Below are 26,416 nucleotides of genomic sequence, written 5' to 3' on the forward strand. Positions count from 1 at the left end.
TCAGGTTGCTCAGAGCCCCGTCCAGCCTGGCCTTGAACATTTCCAGGGATGGGGCATCCACCGCCTCTCTGGGCAACCTGGGCCAGTGCTTCACCACCCTCAGTGTAAAATTTTTTCCTAATGTCTAACCTGAATCTACCTCCTTCTATTTTAAAACCATTACCCCTCATCCTGTCACAGCAGGCCCTGCTGAAGAGTCTCTCCCCACCTTTCCCGCAGCCCCCTTTAGGCACCGGGAGCCGCTCTCAGGTCTCCCCGGAGCCTCCTCTTCTCCAGGCTGAACAGCCCCAGCTCTCTCAGCCTGGCCTCACAGCAGAGCTGCTCCAGCCCTCTGATCATCTTCGTGGCCTCCTCTGGACTCGCTCCAGCTGGTCCACATCCCTCTGATGTTGGAAACTCCAGAACCGGACGCAGCGCTGCAGGTGGGGTCTCATGAGAGTGGGGCAGAGGGGCAGAATCCCCTCCCTCGCCCTGCTGCCCATGCTGCAGGGGATGCAGCCCAGGATGTGCACATCCACCCTGCCCACCTCCCACCTTCCCCCAGGCAGAACTGGCCCTGCTTGATCTCTGCACTGAGAGGCTCCCAGGGCTGAGACGCTGGTGTAGAAATCAGCCTTCTTTTTTTTTTTTTTTTTTTCCCCAGGAAATCTGAATAAGCCAAGTGCTACATGGATGCTGCAGGATCCTCATCCCCTAAAAGAGCAGAAACAGCTACCGGCAGGAACGCGAGCTCCGTGGGGACAATCATGTGTCTTTGCAGGCAGCAGCAGAGCCTTGCAAGTGGTACCAGAATAAGGAGCTTATTGGTACAGCTGAATGTGCGGAGATCGATGACAGCAGAGCTGTGCCAGGCTTGCCAGGCTCCTGGTACCTCCACAGGGATGTTTTGGGGACAGCTTCACGGCACAACGCTTCGCTCGCCTGTCAAAGTGCTTTATTGGAGAGGTTTTGGAGGACGACCGTCAGTGAGTGGTCACCCTCCCGCTCGTTTTCTTCATCTCACCACCAAACGGGGCCACGGGGAACACCACGAGCGTGCCAAAGCCATCCCCTGTGCCAACCCTGGTGCGTTTTATAAACCCCAAACCGCCCTGGTAAAAACAGGAGATCAGAACAGCAGCGACGGGCACAGCTCTGCATCCAACCTGCCCCGTGGTGGGTCGATTCGCAGGGAGAAGTACGTCATTTTTATTCATTTCCACGCTTGCCACCCTCAGGTGCTGTACACCTGCGCCTGCATTTTAAAGACACCCTATAATAAATATATACGGGCAACATATAGATTAGCAGAGAGAAAGAAACCGCTCGCAAAGGCAAGGCGCCAGACAGACACGGGGACGCTACAGGTGATAGCAGTTTCATTAGCCCAGCAATTAAAATGAAATAAGTTTACGATTTTAATTGAGTTTCTCCCCTGAAGCACATATCGCTGGGAGCTGCAAGGAATTAAATGTGCCTCTGAGAGTCACTGGAGAAAGTAGCCTTCACCGTAATTTATTACAAGATTTTAACTCAATTTGGGAGCTGGTAATTGCATCATTTTTTTTTTTTTTTCCTTTCAGACTCTGCAGAGCCCCAGTGGCTTTGGCAATTAAAGTAACCAGATTACAGGTAACGGGAAGCACATTTTGAGAGACGCAGTGGCACTAGCAAAGGGTTATCTGAGCCACTTTCCTTTACGCTGCCGAAAATGCCGCGCGTCAGCGGCAGAGCGGCTCTGCAGGAGCAGCAGCTCCGTGTCCCCCCCCGCCGTGCTGGGAGATGGGGGAGTCACGAACACCGCACCGGAGCGCTGCAAAACCAGCCAGGGTGTTTGGACAAAAGGATTTCTGTTTGCTGTTTCGCTTCAACAAGCGGGCCCGGGGGTTTAAGGGAGGATTTTAGGCATCTTCAGGATCCTAGAGGATTTTGATTCCTGCTCCAGAGTCTGGTTTGCTTAAAGTCTGGAGCAATTTTTTTACACTGAGAGTGGTGGAGCAGTGTCCCAGGTTGCCCAGAGAGGTGGTGGATGCCCCATCCCTGGAAACATTCCAGGCCAGGCTGGACGGGGCTCTGAGCAACCTGATCTGGTTGGAGATGTCCCTGCTCCTTGCAGGGGGGTTGGACTGGGTGGCCTTCGAAGGTCCCTTCCAACCCAAACCACTCTGTGATTCTATGAATTTTCAGGCTTCAGGATCCACTGCCCAGCGCAGAGTGGGGGCAACTCGAGCTGGGCCTGAAAGCTGGAATTCAGGGAAAAACAGTCAACGAGACAATTCACCAGCAGGAAAAATAAAATCAGGTGGAGGGAAAGCCGGGCTCTGCCTTTGCCCCCTGCTAAGGAGCTTCCACCTGAAATCCAAGTGTGGATTTACACCGAGACACGAAGTTTTTCAAGCGAAAAGCCGCCAAGCTGCGGAAAGAGCTGCGGCCTGCTCCTCCCCCCTGCGAACGACGGCCTGAACCCCACTTTCCCACTTTTGAGGGGGGTGAAACGAATCACCAAGTTCAACCCGAGGCCTCCAACCGTTGGTCAAAGCCGAGCTGTCCCTGTCCCTGTCCCTGTCCCTGTCCCCGTCCCTGTCCCTGCCCCGGCCGCGCTCCGCCGCGGGCAAACGCCACCGGTTTGGGGCAGAAGGCCTCGCCCCGCAGCGCCCCCTAGCGGCGCACCAGGCGGCGCCTCTCCCCAGCATTCCGCGCCCGCCGCAATGCGGAGCACCCCCCGATCGCCTCCGGCGCTGACGTCACAGCCTGCCCCGCCTCCCCGCCCGTATAAGGAAGCGGCGTCGCCCACGGCGCTTTGGATTGGCCTGGCGGCGGGGGCGGGCTGCCGCGCGGCACGCTGGGAGTTGTGGTTCTCGGGTGGGCCAGAGGGCGCCTATGGCGGAGGGGGCGGGGCGAAGCCGACCAATAAAAGTCGGGGGGCGGGGCCAAGCGCGGGCAGAAGCCGGCCGGTATCGGGATCCGAGAAGGGGAAGCGGCGGCGTGGTGAGGGCCGGGGCCGGGGCCGGGGCCGGGGCCGGGGCCGGGGCCGGGGCCGGGGCCGGGGCCGGGGCCGGGGCATCCGGGAGCCGAGGCGAGAGCTCGGGCCGGGGCATCCGGGAGCCGAGCCGAGGCGAGAGCTGGGGCGGGGAGAGACCCGAAGGAGGCGGCGGCGGCACAAGGGGAAGATTTAGGGGCAGAGGCCCTGTGTGGGTGCAGTCGCCTGGGCCTGGAGTAGGGCAGGGGCCCGGTGCGGGGTGCGGGGACCTGGGGCCGGAGTAGGGCAGGGGCCCGGTGCGGGGACCTGGGCCAGGGGTAGGGCAAGGGGCCCGGTGTGGGTCCGGGCAGGGGGAGGACAACGTGGCGGTGCCCAGGGCCGCCCCCTTGCCGGTTCTTTCCCTTTCCCGCGTGTCTTCCCCCACCCGTGTCGGAGGTGTCCCGCGTTGGGTGGCCGCGCAAGGGCCCCGCGCCTCCCTGCCGCAGGTGACGGCAAGGTCAGGGCGGCCGGGTCGTGCGTTTCCCCCCGGCTTCCTCAGCCCCGTGCCCACGCCGGCCTCTGCGTGAGCCGAAGGCCGCAGGAACCCCTGACAGCGGACCGGTTGATCACCTCCCGGGTGTAAATCTCGCCTCTGGCCGCCTCCGCCTCTCCCGACTGACGGGCTGCTCTCGCGTTTCCCCCTCTCTGAATGACCGCGCGCAAAAAGCTGCGTAGCCAGGGAGCACCACGTTTGGAACGTATCTGCTGGGTGTGTTTACTAGCCGTGCTTAAATTAAATTCCTCTTGGCTCATTTCAAGAGCTGGAAGTACCTCCGCGTGAGGCCGAGCCGTACTTCGCTGCTGAGAGGGTTGATGGCGAACCCGGAATGATGCCGGCAGAGGTTTTTTTTCTAGGGGAGACCTCTGGGATGTTGCTGAGCTAATTGTGCCGGTGGAAATAGCCACTAATTGAAGAATGATGCCTGGGGAAGGAACAGGTCTTGATGTAGTCTGTGACAGGGACCGCACGACAAGCTGGCGAGTTTTGGTGGACGGTCTTGCTGCTGGGGTGGTGATGGCTCAGTGAGCAGAGCTGTCTCCATAGCCGCTGCTGCTTTTCTATTTTTTTTTTTCCTTGGGGGCAGGTGAGAAATCACCCGTGCCACTGTGGAAACGGCTCATCTTCCTGATGTGTCCCCACAGGCCTTCAAGGCTTGCTCTGGCTCCTCACCAGCTGCCATTTTACGTTCTGTTGCGCTCCGGCGCGAGTTTGAAAGGCTGTTGAAGCGCTGAAGGAGCTGGGTTAGGCCGTAGTAGCGACTGACAAACTGCCAGGCAGGGCTGACCTTCCGCAGCGGCTCGCGCTTCCCACCCGGAGCGCTTTGGTCGTTGTTCTTGGCAGGGAGCGAAAGGGGAGGAGTGAACTTTTCTGAGGTCGGAGCAGCTCTGAAGGCACAGCCTGTGAAAGCAGAGCGGTATTGCGGAGGATGGAAATCCTAAAAGGAAACGCAGGCAGCGACCAAAGCTTTCAGTGGCTTTTCGCTGCCTGTGAGCGTGCAGGGGGCCGCGGGGAGCTGTAGTGGTGTGAAACAGGGTGGCGGAAATCTGCTTTGCTACTTTTCTCTTTCCTCCTGTCCTCACCTGTTCCAGTATGCAATGATCTTGCTTCCCAAGACTTCACGTGATTTAAATCTGTATGCAGCTCATCGGCTCCAGCCTAGCTCTTGTGCTTGTACCTCACTGCGTGGACGTTTGTGTCTGGTGGAATATGCAAGGGATTTTCCTTTTTCTAGAAGCTCCCTTAACTCGCTGTTGCTAAAACCTGAAGAGAGATTCTTTGCTTTCACAGCCACCATGTCATCCGGTCAGGAATCAGTTTTCTCCGAGTATGAGACTGACACGAGCCAGACATCGAAGCTGTTGAGAAAATTTAAAGAGACTCCATTTGTACCCATTGGTAAGTGTAAAGATGAAGAAATGCGGCTGCAGAGTTCGTTCTCTACGTGGGCAATCCATATGGTAAACACTGTCACCGCTCAGCGGTTTCCCGTGAACGGGAAGCAATTTTGAAATGATTTCCTCGTGCAGGTTTTCTGTACGGCGACAGCGGTTCTCCTCCTGCTTGGAACGGTATTTGTTCTGCGAGAAACGGGGAAATTAATGAGGCCTGTGATCTGAAATAGAAAACGCAGAACCTCCGATTGCCAAAATAAAAAGAGAAAAGCAACAAACCCTGAAAGACTGTTTAGGCCAGCTTAAAAAAAGACATGTTCAGGTGATCTTGTTAGGTGGCGAGGTGTGTGCTTTGCGGCCGTTCTGGAGGACGGTTACTGGGACCTACGTGACCACCACGGAGTGACTTTAAAGCTAACAAAACAGAAATACCTCAAGTGCGGCCCCAAAGCTAAACACCTCACCCTTCTCTGCTGCAAAATGCATTTGCTTAGCAGGTTTTGAGTACTCCAGGTTGATAAAAGTTCTCAGCCTCTCTGCCAAGACTCCAAAAAAGCCTCTGAGGGAGAGAGGATCGCTCGCGTTCGTCCCAAGAGCTTTCCTCTGACGTGAGACACGTTCTCATTTCCAGCTGCCTCAAATGGAGAGCAGTGGGGTCACTTGAGGTGACCTGTTCCGAGCGTTTGCCAACAGATATCTGTCCCTGGTTTCTGTGGTCGCAGGACTTTGCTCTCCGGCTTGCTGGAGCGTACTACGGACTCCGCAAAGTTCGGGGGGGCTCCCAAGCAGATTAGGAGAACTTGCCTTCAGCCTGTTTCAGAGCTAGTTTGAAGGTCCCACAACTTTTAATTGGTATTTAATGAAGCTACCAGGTGGATCATGCACCAGTGGAGGGTGCTGAGCTGTCTGGTGTCTCGGCAGTAAAATACACACAACGCTTCTTAAAACTTGGCAGCGTCCCTTGAACCGTGTAACGCATCCTCCAAAGTGTGGGCGGAATTGGGCAGTCTTGTGCATTGCTGCCCTGTATTCTCTGAGAGCTTCAGCGTTCACAGGCTGGGGCTGCGTTTGGTCTGTCAGAGGACTAAACGTGACCTCTAGCCCCGGGAAAGAGACCTTGCTGAACCTCTCTCCCCCCACAGCACGGGTAACACGACTTGTCCCGTCCCAGTGAAAGCCGGCCAAATGTGACAAACGCCCAAAATAGCAACCTCGGCAGGCCGGTTGCGTCCACGTGCCGGGCGTCCCAGCTGCAGCCGAGCGCTGTTCTTGAGGCGGGAGCTTCTGTCTAGGAAAGAGGGTGGAAGCAGGTGTGCCACCTGAAAAACACCCAAGAAGCTGTGACACCTTGAGTTACTGATGTGGAAATCTCTCGCTCTTCTCTGCGCTGACTTGTGCATTGAATGAGATGGAACTGGAGTGAAACCAGTAGACAGGCCAGGATTGGCCACTGACACAAAACCAGAGCGATTAGATCAAAACTTGATTATTCCCAGGATATTTTGTTTAGGTGGGTCACTTCCCAGCTCTCAGTGACTTGGATCTCGACTCACAAGGATGCTCACCTTGCCTTGCCTTGCAGGGATGGCTGGCTTCGCCATGGTGGTCGGCTACGGGCTGTACAAACTGAAGCACAGAGGCGACATGAAAATGTCCCTTCACCTCATTCACATGCGCGTGGCAGCCCAGGGCTTCGTCGTGGGAGCCATAACGTGTGGTACGTACCCAGCAGAGGCTGTCCTCCGCACCGGGGAACCACAGCAAACCTCTGGCGTCTCTTCTCCCGGCGGATAACAGAGCGGGCATGGAATATCCTCGGGGTGGAAGCGGCCGGGCCGTGATATTTCAGGATGTTTATGCTCGTCGCTGTTTGCTCAGCCTTTCTAGAGTAAGGTGACGTTTAAGTTCACATCCAAAATTAAACTGCACCAACTTTGACAGTAGGAGCTTTGACTACTTTTAGACAGGTTTAGTGAGGTTCTACAGATTGAAATCAGAGGCAGAGAAAACAAAAATTACCTGACATTGCTATTTTCCCCGTGTAAATATGTTGCTGTTTCTGACTTTAATGCAGTGAAAAATCAGCTTGCGTAGACTGGGGGATTACATATTTTATATATTTTTTTTTCAGGACTGGAATTGTGTCCCTAAATGTACTGATTTGTACATCCCAGGTCTCCAAGTATTGCAGCTGGGGACCTGCATTTTCATGTACAGTATGTTTTCCTATCCGCTTCTTCTGTGTATGAAGAATTTTGTAGTGTTCATCACTGCTGTTAAAAAAAAAAATACTGCAGAAGAGGAAGGAAAACAGCATTTCTGTGGCGGAGAATGTATCTTACTCTTCAGATTTTGAAACCTACTGTTTCCTTTCTAATTGTGCTTGTATTTCTCTCTCGTAGGCGTGCTGTATTCGATGCTGCGGGAGTACGTGGTGAAGCCCAAGGAGTAACAGGAAGATGACCGAAATCTCTCTCTCCTGGTGGTGGCCTGTGTACTACAGCTCCAAACCTCATATCGAGGGGTTCTTGAGGGAAAAAAAAAAAAAAAACAAAAACCCCAAAACACATGGTATTAGAGAATTGCCCTATATTTTGTGTATGGTACACTGTCTTGAAGCTGGCAGCCTAAATGATTGCGCACAGGGGGAGCGGGTATCACAGTGTGGTTCTTTCTGATTGATGCTACCATATCCCAGTTTTTAGGGGATATAGTACAGTACAATCCCTTTACCTTCCCCTCGACTGTCAACTCAGTCTTAAATTTGCTGATTCTGTTTTGCTGCCCTTGCCCAAACCTACAAATTCTCAGCTAGCCTCTGTCAGGCCTCCGGCAGAATGTGGAGACCGGGTCTGTACGATAGTGCCGTGAATGCTTTGCCGTCATTTTCTATCCTGTATATTTGTCAGCCTCCAGCTTTGTAATTTAGAAGCTTCCAGTAGCACTAAATTACTTCTAAAATATTGAGAGAGATATAAACATCTATTTTTTTTTATTATTTAAGGCACGAGATAAGTATTTGGTATGTTGCAGCTATTTAAATGTTATATTTATTCATTGTTAATGAAGACACAGGCTCCCTATTTTTACTATAGATTTTAAGACTTAGATTACTATATTTTGTAACTTTATTTACAGTGTTCTTCTGAATAACATTTAAATGTAACATTTAAAATACATATTGTGAAAATCAAAACCTTGATTTGGTGTTCCAATGCTTTTAGTTAAAGTATGTGATCTAGCTCCCATCTCTGCAGTATCATTCCCTACAGAAATTCAAACATTTAATTCGGAAAAGGCCCCATCATCCTCAATGAGGCGTTAAAAGCCTTTTTAATTGCCACTGTTTACACTCGAACCCCTTGTATCTCCGACAGCAGTCACAAAAATAAATGTGTTGTTAAAGCTGATTTGTAAAAACCTGATTTTTCTCCTATTAGCTTACATTCCATGGTGACAAGTGTGATGTCTCCTTGTGACAAATACCGCAAGGTACATACTGCAGTTCTGTCTGTGACGCTGTACAGACCAGTGGGAGATGAAATACGAATAAATGTGTGAGCACTGGCGATAACAAGTGTTTGGCTATAGATTTGTTAGGGGGGGCTCCCCCCTGCACGTGTCCTCTTGCAGAGGGATGGGGTGAGCTTATATCCATGAATAAAAATCACCTGAGAGGGTGCAATGCTGCTGGAAAGGGCATTCCCAGCCGGTACAGCCCTGCTGTCCGTCACCGCTTGCTCTCGCAGGTCTCCCTCACCGGCCGGAGCTGGGCGGGGAGTGAGGCCCCCCTCCATTGCGCAGAGCTTTTTTTTTTTTCTTGTAACTGCCCTCTTTCCCCCAAGCCTGTGGCGCGGAAAGGAGCAGGTCCTTTCCCGTCACCGCCGTAACCCCGAGGGGCCGGGCTCTCTGCGGGAAAGGGAGTCCCCCTGCGACCGGGGAGGGGGCCTCCGAGCAGAACTGTCATGGCGCCCGGGCTGAGGGCAAGGGCGCGAGCCCCGCCCCTCCGGCGGCGACGATCCGCGCACGGCGCATGCGCCGCCCTGCCCTTCCCCTGCCCTTGGCGCCGGGGCGCCGTTGCTATGGGAACCGCGTGGGGCTGCGGCCGGCAGCGGGAGCTGGAGCCTGAGCGGCCGAGCCCGGCCCCGCCGAGGCGAGAGGGCGGCCGGGGGGGCACCGTCCCGCTGCCCTCGGGGCCGGGGAAGGCGGTTTCGGTAGGCAGAGGGGTGAGGGAGGCGCGGGCCGCCGGCCCGGGGCTGAGGGAGGCAAAACGGACCTGTCAGGCCGCAGGCCAAGGCGGCCTTTGGGCGGGGAAGAGAAGGAGCCCCGCTCCCCTCGCAGCAGCTCTGAGGCAGATCCCTCTGTGCCGAGTTTGGGGTCGGTATCCAGGTAGGCTGGAGGGCTAAAGGTGGACCCCAGGCCACCACTCATTACCCACGAGGCCTGGGGGCTGTGTGGAGGCGCCGGCCTCTGCCCTTTGCACTTGTCAATCCTTAATGCACCTTGTCCACGCTCACGATGTCCGGAGGCAAAGCTGCTTACCGTGCTCTCTACCCACGCGGTACCTGCAGGCACACAGGGCCATAGCGTGTATTTTGGCAATTTATCAGGATGATTGCTGCCTCAGTGTGAGAAAGGGCCTGCGTTCATTACTCAGTGCAGGGTGTGCCTTTGAGAGTTTTTATTGATTATTTTTCCTAGACCAAAGGTGCACTAGGTTTTTTTTTTTTGCTGACAGTCAATGTCAAACAGAAGGACAGGAGGCTGGAATACATCAGAAAACTGATTGCCTTTAGTCATACTAAGTAAAGCTCTAGACATTTAATTGGATAGCAATATTGTCGCTTTGATGTTATCACTTAATGCTTAGAAATTTGGGGGCTAGATGAAAGCCACGCTCTTGGTGTCTAGTGCCCTTAGGGAGCATTAGGATAAACAGATCTTTTTTCCTGTCAGTCCTACATTAACCCAAAAATCAGGGAATCTGCGCCTTTCTTTGAAACATGGGAAGGAAAGCTGGATGGACGGGGGTCGCAGAGAGCCTGCTTTCCTTTTAGTCAGTATAATGTGTTTGCCACATTCACTTGGATTTGATCCCAACTTTCTCTTCCGTAAAAATGTTTATTTAAACAGGATCTGTTTTAAAACATTTGCCTTTTGAGTGCTAGAGTGAAACAGACCTGAAAACTTTTTTGAAGACTGTTTGAAAGCCATTTATGGAAAAAGGCACTGGAAGCAAGGCAGTTGGGGCTGAAAGGCACAGTGGTTGAGAGGAGGAGATGGCAGGGAGACTGTGCAGAGGTCAGTGAAGAAAAACTGCGAAGCAGCTGCTAGAAAAAAAGATGTTTTTCAAAGCAATGTTGATCTCTGCTCTCTGTCACTTTTTATTTTCTTCTTGTTATGCTTTTAGTAAACAGTGGAGTCAGACATAAAAGTGAATGAACACTGTAAAAGCCATTTTAAAGCTTATGAGGAACAACAGCAAAGGCGGCTGCAAAATCTAATGGAGAGGAAGAAGGAAAAGCAGGACAGTCAGAAGGGTGATGATGGCAACGCAAAGGAGACTTTCAGAATCTCAAATGATCTAAACCTGTTTGAAGTGGGACAACCTGTAAATGAAGATGACAGCAAAAGGTAAAGCTGTAGCAGGAAGTCACACGAGTGTATAAGAAACTCATATAAAGTTGACAGAGCACCTTCTGTCTTCACATATTGGGCTTTCATTATCCTGAGAAGACTCTCACTGTCCCTAACATGTTTCTCCTCAGAGCGTTGTGACGTGCTCTTTATTATCATCAGCGTTTCACAAATGAAGAGCTCGGGGCAGTTAGGTACTCTCTGACAAAATCCAGTCATTTGGGATCACTGACGTCCTCAGAACTGTTGATTAGTTCTTGCCTAGCCTGGTAAACACACAGGTTCCCTACATTAGTAATTTCCAAAGACAGATAAGGGCAAAGCAGCTGATGGGTGCAAGCCAAAGGCCTCCAGGGCAGAAAAGTGTTCCTGTGGCTGTCTTTGGCTGGCTGTCTTTTGATTTAGTAGATCAAAAGACAGCCAGCTGTATAGACAGAGTTAAGATACCTGGCAGGGTTATACAAGGTAGGGTTTTAAATCTTACTGGGGACAGGGCTTTGGGTCTTACCTCACCCACTGGGGTGGTATCTGGATTACCAGGACATTGGACATTCTGGCGCGGATCTCCCTTGATCTTGTTTTTGGAGCTGAGTGCGTAATTCAATTTACTGGAGCAGAGATTTGAAAGCCCAGCTCGGATCATCCATCTTCCTCCTAGGATATAGTCAGTCTCTCCTTCTGACCTAATTAATTTTTATTTTTTTTCCCCACAAACTAGAACAGGTCTGAAGTTGGACACATCCCAAAGATGTCTGCAGTTACTACAGCGCTGGCTATTCAGGGATTTGCTCCACATTAGTGGTGAAGCCAGCTGAATAAATTCCTGCTTTTGCTCCCCACTGATACAGCTGTTTACTGGAAGCTGGATTCACTTTGTGGGGCAGAAGTACCTTTATCTCAAGTCATTTCGGTGATCCAGTTTATAGCTTGAGCCCCGCAGACTGTTTTATTGGCACCACGATGGGGTGATGTATTCTGATACACAGGCAGGAGGGAGGAGCTGGCAGCTCTGATCAGGGGTGGAAAACCACAGTCAGGCGTACACCTTTGAGACAGTTTCCCCTCCCAGAATCCAGAGCAGGGAAGGGCGCCTCCACCAAAGTTTATCAAGCCACTAACCAAGGTTTATTAGGCCCTAAACTCCAATCTTCCTTCTGTGTTACTCTGGGCAACTCCCTGCTCAGTTTGTTTCTGAAGGTTGCTTCCTTAAACGCCCGAGTGCATAAGCTGCAACAGAGCTTCCGTGGACATGCAGGGAACCCAGGAGTGAAGCACTGAAGCTTTCAGGTGCTTCTGGGAATGCGGTGTTCATGCTGCAAAGGAAGTCTGTGTGGAAACAGGGACTGTTCTAGAAGCTAATGCTCTCACCGTTACATTCTACATTGTCTCCTTCACACATAGGTCCCTCACCACGGCTCTCTGATTTGCCAAGTTATGCTTCTGATCTGACCTTTACCAGCCTTCAACATTCCTCTTCCCTTCAACATTTTGTTCTAATAGTATATAGAAGATCACTATGGAGATCTGATTTTTTTTAATTTTTCTTTTTTTTTTTTTTTTTTAATGGAGAGGGAGACTGATTCCAGCAGTTCAGATGTGGATTTGTCTGCTGGAGGAGAGGGGCTTAGGTGCTCCCATAGCACATCCTGATGCAGGGCCTGCTCTGAGGTGCAGACCACAGGGAAGTCCCAGCAGTTCTCTGCTATTTACAGTTGAGTAGTTTAGGTCTGCGTAACTCCAGAGCTATTACTTATTTTCAGTGGCACTGACTGTTAAAAGTCACCACTTGATGTGGCAGGTGTAGCAGATTTATCTGGATTGTGCTCTGCTGGTGTACGTCTGCCTTCAGCAAAAGAGCGGTTGTGAGTGTATCGAATCCAGGCAGGATTTGCTTCTGGAAGAGATTCCCCAGGATGTACTTTGCAGTATTCCCATGACAACGCGTTAGAAACTTGTTCCAGAATAACAGGACTCCATATGCTCCGCAGTGGCAGTGATTTCAGCACGGCAGCGTTGTTTGCAGCAGCGCTTGAAAAACATTCTCCTCTCAGAAGTCTCCCTTCCCCTGAGCTGTGGGAGTTCAGTTTTTCCTTCCTTCCATTCTACTCCCATTTTTTTTTTTTTTTAAGCCAGGGTTTAGCTGACATTTCTGTCTTTCTATTTTATTCTTTCTGTAGCTTTATCCTCCCTGCTCTGGTGTATTTAAGTGATTCTCCCCACCACATGGAGAATCTGTAACAGAGTTCGGAAAGACACTTGCCTGAATTTCAATCAGAGGCCTTTCTTACGACCTTCCCCTGGCCCTGTTTCTTTGAACTAGAGAGAAATGGGTTACCTTTCTGCAGCCTGTTTCTTTTGGCTGGCTTTCCTCTCAGGAAGACATTGCTGATCAGGTGTGTTAAGAGCTTAGAAGCTTTTTTCCATGTTAATCCCCTAACTTTAAAAATCTTTTTGTCTATATGTCCCTAATTAAATCTGCTCAGTTTTAGTGCTCACTTCTTTGAGTAGTACATGTGGGAATAACTTAGTTTTGCCTTTTCTCTGCTCAAATTGCTGCTTTCTTTCTTCTCCTTTGTAAACAGCTGCCTTTGATCTCCCTTTGATTTGCAGCTTTGAAACAGAAGTGCATTTCTTAATTATGGATTGTGGATTGTCTCATAAATTGACTCTGCTGTTTATGGCAGTGCTTTAAGGGGTCATTTATTCTGACATCTACATGTGGAGTGTGCATTTAAAAGCTCCAAAGTCCAGTTGGTGTGAAAAGCTTGCTAAAATTTTCAACGGAAAAGATTTAGGTGACTACAGAGGTAGCTGGCTGACTGGCTATGGATATGTCTATAGGCACAGGTACACACTGTGACAACTTTTGGTGTTTATCCAGATCTCTGTGATCATCCAAGCTACCTACTTCTGTTGTGGTCTGGAGCAAGCAGTCTCCAGGACAAAGAGGTGGGACACTGCCAGATTAAGTCACCAAAACATAGACATCCAGGGTCATGCTGTAGATAGTGAGAATCTAGGGCTGGATTCATATGGCTGGCATGGGTGTCTAGAGACATCTGAGATTCCCTTAGGCTATCAGGAACTTCCATGTGGGAATGACAGGCAGGACACAGGAGACCTGCACCCTTCAGCAGCAGCGGCTGGGGGACGGGTGGGCAGCTCCAATGGCACGTGTGCGTGGGTAACCGAATTGAGTCCCCTCATCAGAGCATTTGGTGGCAGTTGGAGAGCGATTCGCGTCCCCCTGCAGTGGCAGCTGGTCTGTGGGCAGCGCTGGTTGTGTTGACTAGACCTGCTTTGACTTTTGTGTGCATCTTGGCTTGCTGCTCACAGAGAGACACCTGTGGGACCCCACTCTGAAACTCAGATGGGGGTAGATGAGGAAACTCAGGTGAGAGGAGGGAGGAAACTCAGAGGCAGGCAGAATGGGAACCACTGGCTTGAGCCAGGAGGATCTGTACCACAAACACATTTACCGAAGGCAGTGTCAAAACAGCTTCTCTTGGCACATTTGGTTTCCTCTCTGGGGAATGGAGACAGGTTCATTGCTATTCTAAAATGTTGCTGTCTAGAGGATTCTGGCTAAAAAGTGTATCTAAATTTGGAGGATGTTAGTAATTCTGTGGGTTGGCTCATATGTCCACACACGGCTGGCAAGTGATCTCTGAGATGCTCTGGATTCTTTGCCCGGGCCCCAGAAGTTTCCCCAAGAACACTGTGTTGTGGCTGCTGGCCTCAGGTAGGGAGCCTGGATAATCCTGAGGCATCTCAAATAAATAGATGCCTGAGTGTCCACAACTGAATTGAGCCCCTGAGGCCTCAGCTTCTAGATTTTACACTTGGAGGAACCATCACGTAAGGACGGCAAAGAGATTAAGGTTATTATTTCTCTGGATGTCTTAGAGAGATGAAACCCATAAATGCTACTAAATGCACTGAAGAATAGGAGCAGCAAGGCTATTTCCTCCCGTTCAGAGGCCTTTTTGGTATTCTTTGTTTCTAAATGAATTCCAAGAAGCAACGTGAACAATACAAACCGATGCCAGTCCATCCTGGTGGCGTTCCAAGAAAATCAGATGAGAACACAGGAAATCGGTCTTTTGTGAATCGCTATGAAGCATTCATTTTTAAAGAAAGAACCTCAGCAGCAGCTTTTGTAGTTGATGCTCTGTTGGGTTCGTTAAGTACAGAAAGTAAATCCTGAACGTCAGGGATGCTGAGTGGTGAGCTTGCCTGGTTTCCTCTGAAGAAACAGATAAGTAAGACTGAGTGAGATGAGACTATTCAGTAACCTGAAGAGCACTGAAAAGATACCTGTTCTGTGATGTTTAGCCCCAGACACCACAAGGGAGTGCAGAATTTTTGAAGAAGAATTGCTACTTGAATAGATCAGATCATCAGCTTGTGTTCTGATCTGACGTTTAGGATATTCTGCTTAATTCAGTAAACTCACTCCTGGTAAGCTCAGATTATCTGGTATACAGTTGTTTAATTGAAATGTCACATTCCAGTGACATTTGCCATTATGACTTTTTTTTTTTTCACAGGTTGCTCGAAGTTGAGAACAAGCAGCTCCAGGATCAGCTTCGAGAGGTCCGAGATGAGAACTGCAGACTATACAAACTGGTGACAGAGAAAGATTTTGAAATAAAGCAATTCCAGAAAAAGCCACAGGAGGACAGATTGGCTTTGTCAGGTAAACACAGTAACTTTGTATTCTCTCTGTGTTAGTTCCAGTGTTTGCTTGATGCTGATGACCACAGAGGCAGGATAACAGATTCACTGTGAGCTCCTGGCAGTGATATATTCATGTGATGTCTCTTCACCTGCTTTCTGCTAAAAAGGAGTATTTCAGTTGTGTTGTGATTGCCTCCATTTCCACTCCTCTAAAAAACTTCTCCTTAGGAAGAACCAAAATTCAGCTCTCCAAGCAACCTGATCTGGTTGGAGATGTCCCTGCTCCTTGCAGGGGGGTTGGACTGGATGGCCTTTGAAGGTCCCTTCCAACCCAAACCATTCTATGATTCTATGAAAGCGCTTGGCTCCGAACTTTGAAAATACTCAGACACCTGAGTATAGATTTCGTGAACACCTAGAGTTGCTACCTAACCTTGCAAGGGTCAAAATGTTTGTGGAGTTTGCTAAACGTCAACGTCTCTCCCACGTAAGAAGTCTCATTGCTTTATTTGCAGAGGGAAGTTTCTCGCAAGGTTTTACGTGACGGCACTTACACGTGGAATGGCACGTGCGCTTAAAGATCCGTGCCTTACTCTCACCTTCAGTTCCGTGAGCTGCAAACTATGAATACTTCAGCTCCCTGTTTTGGAGAGCTATTGCAAGGACTAAATGACATCTGAGGTAGCCAGGTCAGACCTAAGACACAAAATATTGATGTTTATGTCCCTTAATATAAGTATAGTGCTCTTTGGGGGTGTACAGTGATCTCTGCTCCTCACAGATCTTCTGCAAACTTACAAAAAAATTGGCACAAAAAATGGTGATTCATAGAAATAGTATTTTAGAAAACTTTCTGTTAGCGTTAAAGAGCAGTGTTGCAACTTTCTCTGCTATGTAGCGTGAAATTCCTTGTTCAGGCTCCTTTTCTTTGCGTGTCTGAATAGGGCACATGCAGTCCAGCTTCTGAAGCGGCTCGGGTGTCCTCTGAAAATTGCGCTGTGCAGGCTGCGCCTCGGCCACTGGGTGCCACTGTTGTTCAGGACAGCAGTGGTGACTGGGCCAGTAGAGAAGGGGGAAACCAGCAGTAACCAGAACTAAATAACAATTAAATTACGTGTTAATTCTTAAAAACTGTCTGTAGCTTGTGTTTAGCAGAGGTGATAAGCTGTTACTGGGTCAAGACCAGGAGCCAGATGTGCTGTTGCAGCTTCTTTGGCCGACTCACGTGCCAGCTTGTGCCAGTTTGCCCAGTGCCTCTGTCTTCCCTACCTACACTGTGGCAAGAGACCCACCCACGTTGCATGAGAATCAAAAGCTTTGGTTGAATGTGTGCAGTGCATTTAAAAACCATCACATGGAAGCAGCAGCCTGGCTTTTGGTTAGTTTAGTGCTTACTGTGGTCCTTAGGCCACCGTTATTTATTATTAAAAGTAAGGAAAAAATAGCTTCTAGATGAGAGGGGAGCACTGCAGGAGGACGAAAGAGTTAAGAAGAATGACAGCAGCCAGCTTCAATCTTCATGTATCCCACCAAGGATTTGGTATTGCAGGCTCATATTCGTTGCTGAGCTAGAGGTTTCCATGGACATTGTATGCAATCAGATTGATTTTGCACTTCTGTGAGAACTTCTCCTCACCTGTGCGATATTAATGAAAGCCAAGTGACACACAAGCCAGTCCTGGGGATTACTTTATCCGTGAGACATTAATCAAACCCTCTCTGATGAGGAGGTGAATGAAGTGTCTGTTTAAAAGAGCAATTAAAAGAGTAATACAGTAAGGCTTCATGTATAATTGCAAGGAACATATAAATAGGCATAATGACATTTCCTGGACATTATCCAGGACCCAACTGTAATAGTGTGCCTGACCTTTCAGGACAGATGTCTAGAAAAGTTTGCACCTCTGTTTCAGCAACTCTTCTGGCAGTAAACAACCAGTGCAAAATAATGTTGTCTTTTTCTGAAATATGCTGCAAAAACCTGGTCATAACTGTCCTTCACAGCGGTGAGCAGAAAACACCTCTACCCTTTCTATGTAAGAATGCTGCTACGACCACCGTTGTGGCCTTCTGACATGTGGCTGCTGCTGAAGTGTGAAGTGTGCCTTTGCTAGCCACAATGTGATGCTGACTCAAAGGACCAAGCAATCCAGCTGGAATCACTGACGCTCCTTTTCCCACACTTGTTCATTTAAGTGCCTGGCACAGCTCTGAGAGAAATGGATTAGACAATAAAAGTACATTGTGCACTGGACAGAGAACAAAAGCGTCATCTATTCTGAATCTTGCCTGTAAGATATGTCCTTTGCTTTTATGTATCTTTTTCAGGGGCATCTGGTTTAGCTGGAGATGTTGCAGCGACTAAAATAGTTGAATTGGCCAAAAAGAATCGCGAGATAACTGCTGAGGCTCAGAGTGAAAAAGCCAAAGTGAAGCAACTGAGTAACAAAGTCAGAGAGCTGGAGAAAGAAGTGAGGCCTTTTTCTTGTTCTTTTTTTTTGCATACTAAGACATAGAAATCCAGTTTTTGGGACAGAGGAGCTGTAGGAACTGGGTTTAATTCATGTTCCCATTTTGAATTTGCTCTTGCATCCATGCTTGCTTTGAGTTCTTGTAATTTCTGTCCGTGCTGGGAGAGAGGGATGTGTGCCCTCAGCTGTTTCCACCTTTGCAGAAAGGAGGAGCTAGGAAAGTAAGTTATAATGAGAGAAAGATTTATGAAATACCAATTAGGAATGTTTACTTGTATTTGAGGCACAGAGGCTTTTCTAGCAGTATGGCAATGATATTTTTCTGTTTTTTTTTTTTTTTTTTGTATGAGGAGGAGCAAATTTCATACAGCTCTGTCTTACATCCCCAGCCCGTTAATACCAGTCATTAATTTGGATCATTTTGAATGCTTTGCTTCTTTAGAAGACATCATTTAAATAGATTAATGTTTATCATGCTATCTGACAAATGCATTTTTAGTCAGTCTTTCACAATCACTTATTGTCACGAATCAAGCATGCGTCTGAATTGTACCCCAGTTACCTGAAAGATCAAAAAAAAAAAAAAGGTAGATTAAATTTTTGAGAACGCTGGTGTAAATCCGGAGTGGTCTGGTCAGGGGGTCTTGTCAAACAGTTGGCAGGCTGGCTAAGAAATATCGGGTGTAGCTGGGGACCTGCAAAATCACACAAGTTAGGGGAGCAAGCCATGAATAATTTAATGAGAAAACAACTTGGTTATAATCCCCTACTGCAGAAGCATAGTGACCATTATTCAAACAGAAACTTAAAATATTGTCAGACATTAACTGAAAAGAAAGAACCACAGGCATTTCAGGAAAGGAAATCAAACTCAAAGCAAACAGAAATTTTCAAGAAACGGTAGTTACTGGCCAAAGCAGAGGTGGACACTTTAGATATGAACTCATCTGTCCTGAGACACCAGCACCATCGAAATCAAACCAAACACAGCAACTTGTCTCATCTGAGGTAAAGATGAACCGCAACGTGAACCCCACTGAAACCATGCCCTGATTTCTGTATTTTCTCACAACCTCATTTGGGGTGGCCCTTCTGTAAACTGAAGTTCACTGGCTGAGTTTGTGAATTGTAGTTGTCAGTAGAACTACATGAAGATGTAAAAGATGGGTAAAATTAAAGCAATGTCTGACAGTGGGAGGTATCTCTGAAACGTCTTGAGTGATGAAAGAGAAGAGCTGTCACAGACGGGAACCGGCAGTGATTCTCATCTCTTCAGTAACTCTTAAGCTGGATCACTGTCTAGACACGCTCATCTTTCTCCGCTGATTGTAGAAAGAACCAAGACAACTAAGGTGCAGTTCAGTTGCCCCATGCATAAGCAGGAAAGTACAATCTGAGATGCCAGTTGGCCTCTTGGACATTCCTGTGGGGCAGTTAGACGTGGCAGGACTGGCAGTCCCGGTGCAGCAGCTGGAGGCCTACTGGATACCCTTGGATGCTTCAAATGGCACTAGAGAGCTGTGGGTGGGCAACAAAACCGAGTCCAGAGTCAGTGCATCCACTTAATGTAATGGAGGTGTCCACTGAAGGCGAGACTTCCCTGAGTGTAGTGACTAGACTCCATTCTTTCTAGAGACACCCACACTGAAAGCAGGGAAATGTTCATTTTTTACTTGAGTCTCATCTCGTGTGTCTACTTCTAGACTCCTTAAACTCTGCTAAATGAATTGCGGTGATGATACCTTACAAATGCATCACAATATATATTGTCACCACTAGAAAACACTGTTATTTTACGTTATTGTTAGCTCTTTGCTTGTGTGAAACCTGAGAAGTATGTAAATCCTAAGTGGTTTAACATGACTGCGTTCCCACAGACAAAATGGAAGGTGTGGCCGTTGAGCAACCACTTAGCAAAGGGTGGTGCTTGTAAACAAAGACTGCAAACCAGTGTTTGCAGGAGATTTCCATAGAATTTGACCTAGCAGCTGCCAACGCTAGCTGAAATTTCTCATTCTCACTTCATTGACTAAAAGTTTACGAACTGGGTAGAAGGGGTGCCCTGACCATTGATTTACTTGCAGAGAAGGGGGAACATCAGTGCTGGGTCTCATTTACACTCTCTGTTTCCCCAGATATCACTTTAATGAACAAGCTGTTCCTTAGAGCTGCCTTTTTTCCATGCAAATAATCAAGATTTTTTTTTGCCCACCTCAAAGAATGAAGCCTCAGCCCTTTAAAGCAACACTTCCTAGCCTTTCCAGCTCCAAATTCAGTGCACTCCAGTCCAGTAAGAAGTCTTTGCGACCTCAGCATAGGACATGATTCAGAGAAGGAAGGGCTATGTGCCTGCCTTCCTAAACTGTGGCAAGAAATAAGAGATGTTTTCTTCACAGGCTGAGAAATGCCACCTTAGAGCTATCCCAGCTCAAGTAAACGAGCCTTAACATCATTACTAAGTAGTCATTTCTGCTTTTAAATTCATCTGGTAAATAGAATTATGTGCTTTTTATGAAATATCCTATGATTTCCCTGAATCATAGAATCATAGAATGGTTTGGGTTGGAAGGGACCTTCAAAGCCCTCCCAGCCCAACCCCCCTGCCAGGAGCAGGGACATCTCCAACCAGATCAGGTTGCTCAGAGCCCCATCCAACCTGGCCTTGAATGTTTCCAGGGATGGGGCATCCACCGCCTCTCTGGGCAACCTGGGCCAGTGCTCCAGCACCCTCAGTGTAAAAAATTTTTTCCTAATATCTGATCTAAATCTACCTCCCTCTGTTTTGAAACCATTACTCCTCATCCTGTCACAACAGGCCCTACATGTCTCTTTGGAAAGTATTTCAGGAAAAATGTATGCTATCCTACTGATTGTATTATTAAAAAAAAAAAAAGAAAACAAGAGGAACTTAAGTTGCTGGGTTTTTTTTCTAGAGTAAATAAACATTCCAGATCATCAAAATTGCTGTTGTACTTTTTTCTAATTAATCTTCCATGGAAGTATGCTCTTCACTGTATCTACTCTATAATAACAATGCTTTATTTTTTTTTTTTTTGCAGCTTCAGACAGCTGTGGAAAAAATTCATTCTCTTGGTGGTGGTGATACAGGAATCAAGCAATCAACTCTGAAGATGATAGAAAGAAACTTGGTATGAATTGTAATTGAAGAGAGGAAATCAGAAGCTGATACTTGGTTGTCTCCTATTGTGCATGTCTTTCTTTTTGACAAGGATGAATCCCTGTCACGAGTTTTCTGACCACATTGCTCTGTTTGTACCTTCCTTATGATCCTAAAACTTAGGGAATGCAGTTGCATGGGTCTGGGAAGAAACTATTCTATGATCCTAGTGGATCTGTGGATCGTAAATCACTTCGGTTTTTCCCTGAGGATTCTGTTCTTACCAAGTACATTCTTCTTTTCAAAGGCTGAAAGTCCAGAGGTGAAAGCATTGCAAGAAAAATTAACCACAGCCAACTTCAAAGTGATGGAGTATCGTAACCAACTCCAATCTGCAAAACAGGAACTGAAGATGACCCAAAAGGTACTGTTGCAGGACATAGGCTGTGGCTGGGATCCTGTGTAAGAGGTGTATTCTTGTCAAATCAGGAGGAGGCTTCTTGTCCTTTGAGCTTTGATTAGACTCCGTGAAGTATTCAGGTGAAGGAGGTAAGAAAAGACACGAGCGTGGTGGTTTCGTTGGAAAGATATGCACATCCACACACAGGTTTCATGCTCTGCCACCACAGCTGGATGACTGTATCCACTGTTTCTGTTGCTGTGAGGGATACGGATTCTTTAAGGTCCGAAAGCCCCAGTTCAGCAAAATCGGTTTGTGATTGACGTGAAGCATACATTCAGGCCCATTCCTGCTTTCCAAAACATTTAATTATGTATTTATTTTTAATGCAGGCTTCAGTCCCATGAAAGTCAATGGGATTAAAGACCGCACTTGAACTAAAGTACATATTTAAACAGTAAATTTTGTTGGAGTGACATCCAGAGTAACCCTTTCCTCTTTGATTCATGATGGATTTTAATGCGTTACTATGTGCTCTGTTTCCTTTGGTTTCATTACTTTGCGTAAGAGACCTGCAGTGCAGATCAGAGTAGAGAATATGGTCCTAAAAATAGAACTCTGCTGACCTTTTTATAAATAATTTAAATGCTCTTCATACTAACTTTAGCTCTTGTTAACGTGGCTGTGTTGGAATTGTGCAGAAGAGATTGGCTCAATTCCTGATTGCAAGGATGTGTATAGTTCTGGTTACGTATTCATTATATCAAAAATAAGTGCATATATTGAAAACTGTTAGTAATGCTCAGTAAACCTTGGTGGTTAATTTTAAATTCTTGTTTTACGGAAGTAGCACAGTTTGATACCTGACTATACAGCTAGGTAGTACACTTTGACGCTCTCCGCAGGCAGGCAGCGAAACACAGCTTCACATTTTTGAAAAAGCAAAGAATATGACTCAAACATCAAAATACTGAATTACACACCTCCCAAAGTGAAAGAATTCACGTTAGCCAAACCTCTCCTAAGCACCCACACCCTGTATTATGATAATGATGTATTTCGTGTATTTCAGCCGAGCCTTATGGTTGCTTTTAATCCCTTTTTCTTAGCTTTTAGCAAATGAAGTTGGTGAAGATGTGAGTATTCAAAGTCTCTTGGGCAATTCTAGCAGCTGGCGTGGACGAGCGCAGCAAATTCTTGTTCTCCAAAGCAAGGTGAGTTAAGACCCTGTTTTGTAGGCTGGGTGCTCTTTCTAAGTATAGATATTATCTCAGTTTAAGGTAAAGATACTGTTATTTCTTCATTAATTAATTCTTAACATCTATATCTGCTTATAAGGCGTGTCCCAGAGAAAACAACGTTTACTGCAAATACATGGCCAGTCTTTTTCTGTGTTGAGGAAAGCAAGTGTTAGAGTAAAACACTTTATGGTAACTTCTGTAATCATTTTTTATACGTTTGTGTTCACGCGCGTGTGTGAGTGCGCACGTGCGCCTATGGTGGTGGAGTGTTAAATTTTAAATACGTGTTGATGTGTGCAATCTTTCAGAGTTCCTGCAAGCTACATTAATGAGTCTATTGCAAACATGCAGGTTTCAGTATTTAAGCTAGGAATCTTTCACATCTGCGTCAAAGAAGAGAGTTCAGTGACCTTGGAGAGCGATGGCAGCCTAGTTAAAATCCCAGGTGTTTTGAAGGTGCCTCTCTCCGCTGAGTACAGGAGGAGCCCTGTCAGTGTCTGTGCTCTCACTTAGACAGCTTTGTTCAGTGCCTGAAGTCAGATGTGAAGAATTGAGGCCAGATAAGATTTTCAAGTTGTTCCCCCAGGAACCTCAGTAACATCTTTAACTCTTGAGTCTTCTGAAGGGCACAGTCTAGCTGAAATGTCAGCTTGGAACAGGTAGGCAGTTTTGTCTACATCTTAAATAAAACTTCTCTCAGGTGTTTTGATACATATTCTTCCTATTTTTTCTGCTGTTTAATTATATGCCAACAAACTTATTTTTGCGCTCTGATTGACTGAAATTGTTAATCTCTACTTTCCCTTGAGCAAATTAGATATGCCTTCCATTAGACCCCCTGGAATTCATCTGAAGACTGTGTGTACTGTACTCTAATGCGGAAATAGCTTTCTGAGCCAGTCTCCTGAGGCCCCTTCTGCAGTCATCATAGAATCATAGACTAGTTTGGGTTGGAAGGGACCTTTAAAGGTCATCCAGTCCAACCCCCCTGCAAGGAGCAGAGACATCTCCAACCAGATCAGGTTGCTCAGAGCCCCGGCCAACCTGGCCTGGAATGTTTCCAGGGATGGGGCATCCACCGCCTCTCTGGGCAACCTGTGCCAGTGTTGCACCACCCTCAGAGTAAAAATTTTTTCCTGATGTCTAATCTGAATCTGCTTCCTTCTATTATAAAACCATTACCCCTTGTCCTATTGCAACAGGCCCTGCTAAAAAGTTTTTCCCCATCTTTCTTATCAGTCCCCTTGAGGCACTGGGAGGCCACTCTAAGGTCTCCCTGGAGCCTTTTCTTCTCCAGGCTGAACAGCCCCAACTCTCTCAGCCTGTCTTCACAGGAGAGGTGCTCCAGCCCTCTCATAATTTTTGCAGCCCTCCTCTGGACTTGCTCCAACAGGTCCATGTCTATCCTGTGCTGAGGACTCCAGAGCCAGACACAGTACTGCAGGTGGGGTCTCACCAGAGCGGAGTAGAGGGGCAGAATCCCCTCCCTTGACCTGCTGGCCACGCTCCTCTTGATGCAGCCCAGGATGCGGTTGGCTTTCTGGGCTACAAGCACACATTGCTCGCTCATGTCAAGCTTCTCGTCCACCAGCACCCCCAAGTCCTTCTCCTCAGGGCTGCTCTCAATCCCTTCATCCCCCTGTCTGTATTGATACCAGGGGTTGCCGTGATCCACGTGCAGGACCTTGCACTTGGCCTGGTTGAATCTCATGATGTTCACACAGGCCCACCTTTCGAGCTTGTCCAGTTCCCGCTGCATGGCGTCTCATCCCTCAGGGGTGTCGAACGCACCACTCAGCTTGGTGTAGTCAGTGGGGATCTTGTAAATATAGTCACTGGATCAAAAGTGAGGTAAGTGTATCTTGTCTTAGAAGACACCTCCAGAATGGGGCAGAGAAGCTGAACCATGTGTCCCTCTGACCTCTGGTCATCTCTCCAGAAGAGTATGGATGTCTTGTAGATCCTGCATCACATGTGTCTCCAGTATCCCGGGGCATCTCAAACAGCAGTAGGTCAGGCTAGTGAACTGTACCTTAGGTGTTTACGTTGTGGACATCCTGGATGGTGATTCTGCTGAAGACCAAGATGCTTAAAAGTATATGAGTGAGTGGAGTGGGTGTCTGCCCTTTTAAAGGAGATCTCGGGTTTTATTCTCTTGCCCACATGTGTCTTTAGTGGCATTCAAGATGCTTTGGTGTGTCTGGCCTCCACATGTGGCTCCAGTAAGGCACAGATTTTCCATGTGTCCTGAGTCTCCTGTAGGTCTGGTGTCATATCTCCTCCTTGCACAGATGCCCTAGACATCTGCACGTTTGTTAGCAGCTAATAAATTTAAATTTGAAAGAACAGACACTGCTCTGCGTTAGTTAACCACGATAATGTCAGGAAGTAACATGATGCTACGCTCTGAGCTCCTTTGGGTTATGTCCTGTTTGATGCTGCACCACCGTACTCCTGGTGAAGGCTCTGGATGAGTTGTCATTATTGTTCCCTAGGTTCGAGAGCTGGAGAATCAGTTGGGCCAAAACAAGACCAGAACCTCACTGAGTGAGATTGATGAGGAATTGCTGGCTCTTACTGATCCAAGGAAGTTGTCGGCCCGAGAGAAGAACTTGTTGAAGATTCGCAGCTTGGAAAAAGAAAAGAAAGAAACCTTGGAGGTAAAAACATGTGAGCTGACAGAGTCTTGTTTGGGTATTTAGTGTATAATAACTCACCTTACCTTCAGGGTGTATGTTACACCCTAGCAGGGGACCATTTCAGAAACACACCCCATCTGCTGGATAAAGTCCTGTCACAGACTGAGCAAAAAGTGTGGAGCAAAAAGCTTCCACACTTGTATGGCCAGGAATACTTCTGCAGGACAACGTTCGGTCTTCCCCTCAGCTGCATCTTTCATGTGTCGGATGCACCCGCCTGACCTGAAATGTGGCCACCTGACAACTGTGCCTGACATGTGATGTTAGAAAGAGGGAGAGAGGCCCTGGGTTGCAGCGCAGCTGGTACTGGCTTTATACTGCAGGCACACGTAGAAAGGAGCCCTGCCACAGCTGTATCCAAGTTTTGTATCATCCCCTCACCCGTGGCCGGATGTGCATTCTTCGTACGATGTTAAATACGAGCGTACCCCTCCCACCTCATTTTTCTGTATGGCTATGGGCTTCTACATCTGAACAGAATAAGGGTGACAATTACAGCAATCCTCTAAGGCATTCCGAAAATGAGCCTTACCCTACAGCTGCTCCAAAAATAAACGGGCATCCAGTGTTTAGGGGTTGAGAGAGGCTGTAAGTAACAGGTAGGAAACCCTGAGGAAAGGCTACACAGGCCTGTGTCCACAAGAAACATGGGTAGTGGGGGGTCAGCCACGCATATTCAGGTCAGCGAAACACATCTCCCTGTGCTCCTTCGCTGTATTCACTGTAGAGGCCACCTGGCACCATCTCAGAGCTTGATTAGCTGCCGCTTTCCTCACCACAATTTAACCGTCCAACAGAATGAGCGACAGGGTGATAAACACCTTTCACCCTTGGCCACGAGAATGAAAGAGAAGATTTACAGCTAGAGGCACACAGCACAGGGAAGATATTCCTCAATAAGTGTAATCTGCGCGGCTCCACTTCTGCCTCTGTGTTTCAGGCTCCATTTCCAATAACTTCCACTGTACTCATCCCTTACTACTTAACTGCTAGCATGCTGCCTGGCCAATTGCATCTAGGTGAAGGCGTGGCTCAGGGGCGGCTTCTAGTAGACAGCATGGTATCACCACCCTGTGTCTGGAAGGGAGTTTCCCCATGGATGAGGCAGATGAAAAAGCAGGAGCATACAGAATTAGATTTTAATACAAAAATACTGAATATACCGAATCAACCTAGTCCACTTGTATTCCTGAGCAGAAAGATATTTTTTTATTTTTTAATGCTGGCAAGCAGGCAGTGAGTAGTAACATTTATAATTTCTACTTACTTGGGGATGAGA

The 26,416-nt window shown here is 47.8% G+C and overlaps 2 protein-coding genes across 6 annotated transcripts in view; both read left to right on the plus strand.

Annotated features, from left to right (window-relative positions):
• The first annotated feature begins 2,916 nt into the window (after nt 1-2,916).
• HIGD1A (HIG1 hypoxia inducible domain family member 1A) lies at nt 2,917-8,468 on the plus strand. Of its 2 annotated transcripts, none has more exons than XM_086741937.1 (4): nt 2,917-2,967; nt 4,788-4,895; nt 6,474-6,608; nt 7,294-8,468. In XM_086741937.1, the coding sequence occupies exons 2-4, from the start codon at nt 4,793-4,795 to the stop codon at nt 7,341-7,343; spliced, it is 288 nt and encodes a 95-aa protein (XP_086598063.1). In that variant the 5' UTR covers nt 2,917-2,967; nt 4,788-4,792; the 3' UTR covers nt 7,344-8,468. The 2 variants fall into 2 exon arrangements, with proteins under 2 accessions (XP_086598063.1, XP_086598064.1); XM_086741938.1 differs by lacking the exon at nt 2,917-2,967 and adding an exon at nt 3,033-3,055.
• Nucleotides 8,469-8,998: 530 nt separating this feature from the next.
• Nucleotides 8,999-26,416, plus strand: part of CCDC13 (coiled-coil domain containing 13) — a 35,578-nt gene continuing 18,160 nt past the window's right edge. Inside the window, exons 1-9 of one of the 4 annotated variants that reach the window (XM_086742262.1) lie at nt 9,019-9,105; nt 10,060-10,192; nt 10,302-10,525; nt 15,079-15,227; nt 17,537-17,679; nt 20,739-20,828; nt 21,105-21,221; nt 22,307-22,411; nt 24,934-25,098. In XM_086742262.1, coding sequence (XP_086598388.1) covers nt 10,395-10,525; nt 15,079-15,227; nt 17,537-17,679; nt 20,739-20,828; nt 21,105-21,221; nt 22,307-22,411; nt 24,934-25,098 — 900 coding nt within the window. In that variant the 5' untranslated portion in view covers nt 9,019-9,105; nt 10,060-10,192; nt 10,302-10,394. Of the gene's footprint in view, nt 9,281-10,059; nt 10,193-10,301; nt 10,526-15,078; nt 15,228-17,536; nt 17,680-20,738; nt 20,829-21,104; nt 21,222-22,306; nt 22,412-24,933; nt 25,099-26,416 lie in introns of all 4 variants that reach the window. The other 3 variants (XM_086742259.1, XM_086742261.1, XM_086742260.1) reach the window with 3 other exon arrangements.

Source organism: Chlamydotis macqueenii, chromosome 2, assembly GCF_036417535.1.
Source record: "Chlamydotis macqueenii isolate bChlMac1 chromosome 2, bChlMac1.mat, whole genome shotgun sequence".
NCBI lineage: Eukaryota > Metazoa > Chordata > Aves > Otidiformes > Otididae > Chlamydotis > Chlamydotis macqueenii.

Excerpts from the sequence above, each read along its gene's own strand:
- HIGD1A (XM_086741937.1), top strand. The coding sequence starts at position 4,793 with ATGTCATCCGGTCAGGAATCAGTTTTCTCCGAGTATGAGACTGACACG. Across the intron at positions 4,896-6,473 it reads GACTCCATTTGTACCCATTG|GGATGGCTGGCTTCGCCATG; the intron begins GTAAGTGTAAAG and ends CTTGCCTTGCAG. Across the intron at positions 6,609-7,293 it reads CGTGGGAGCCATAACGTGTG|GCGTGCTGTATTCGATGCTG; the intron begins GTACGTACCCAG and ends TCTCTCTCGTAG.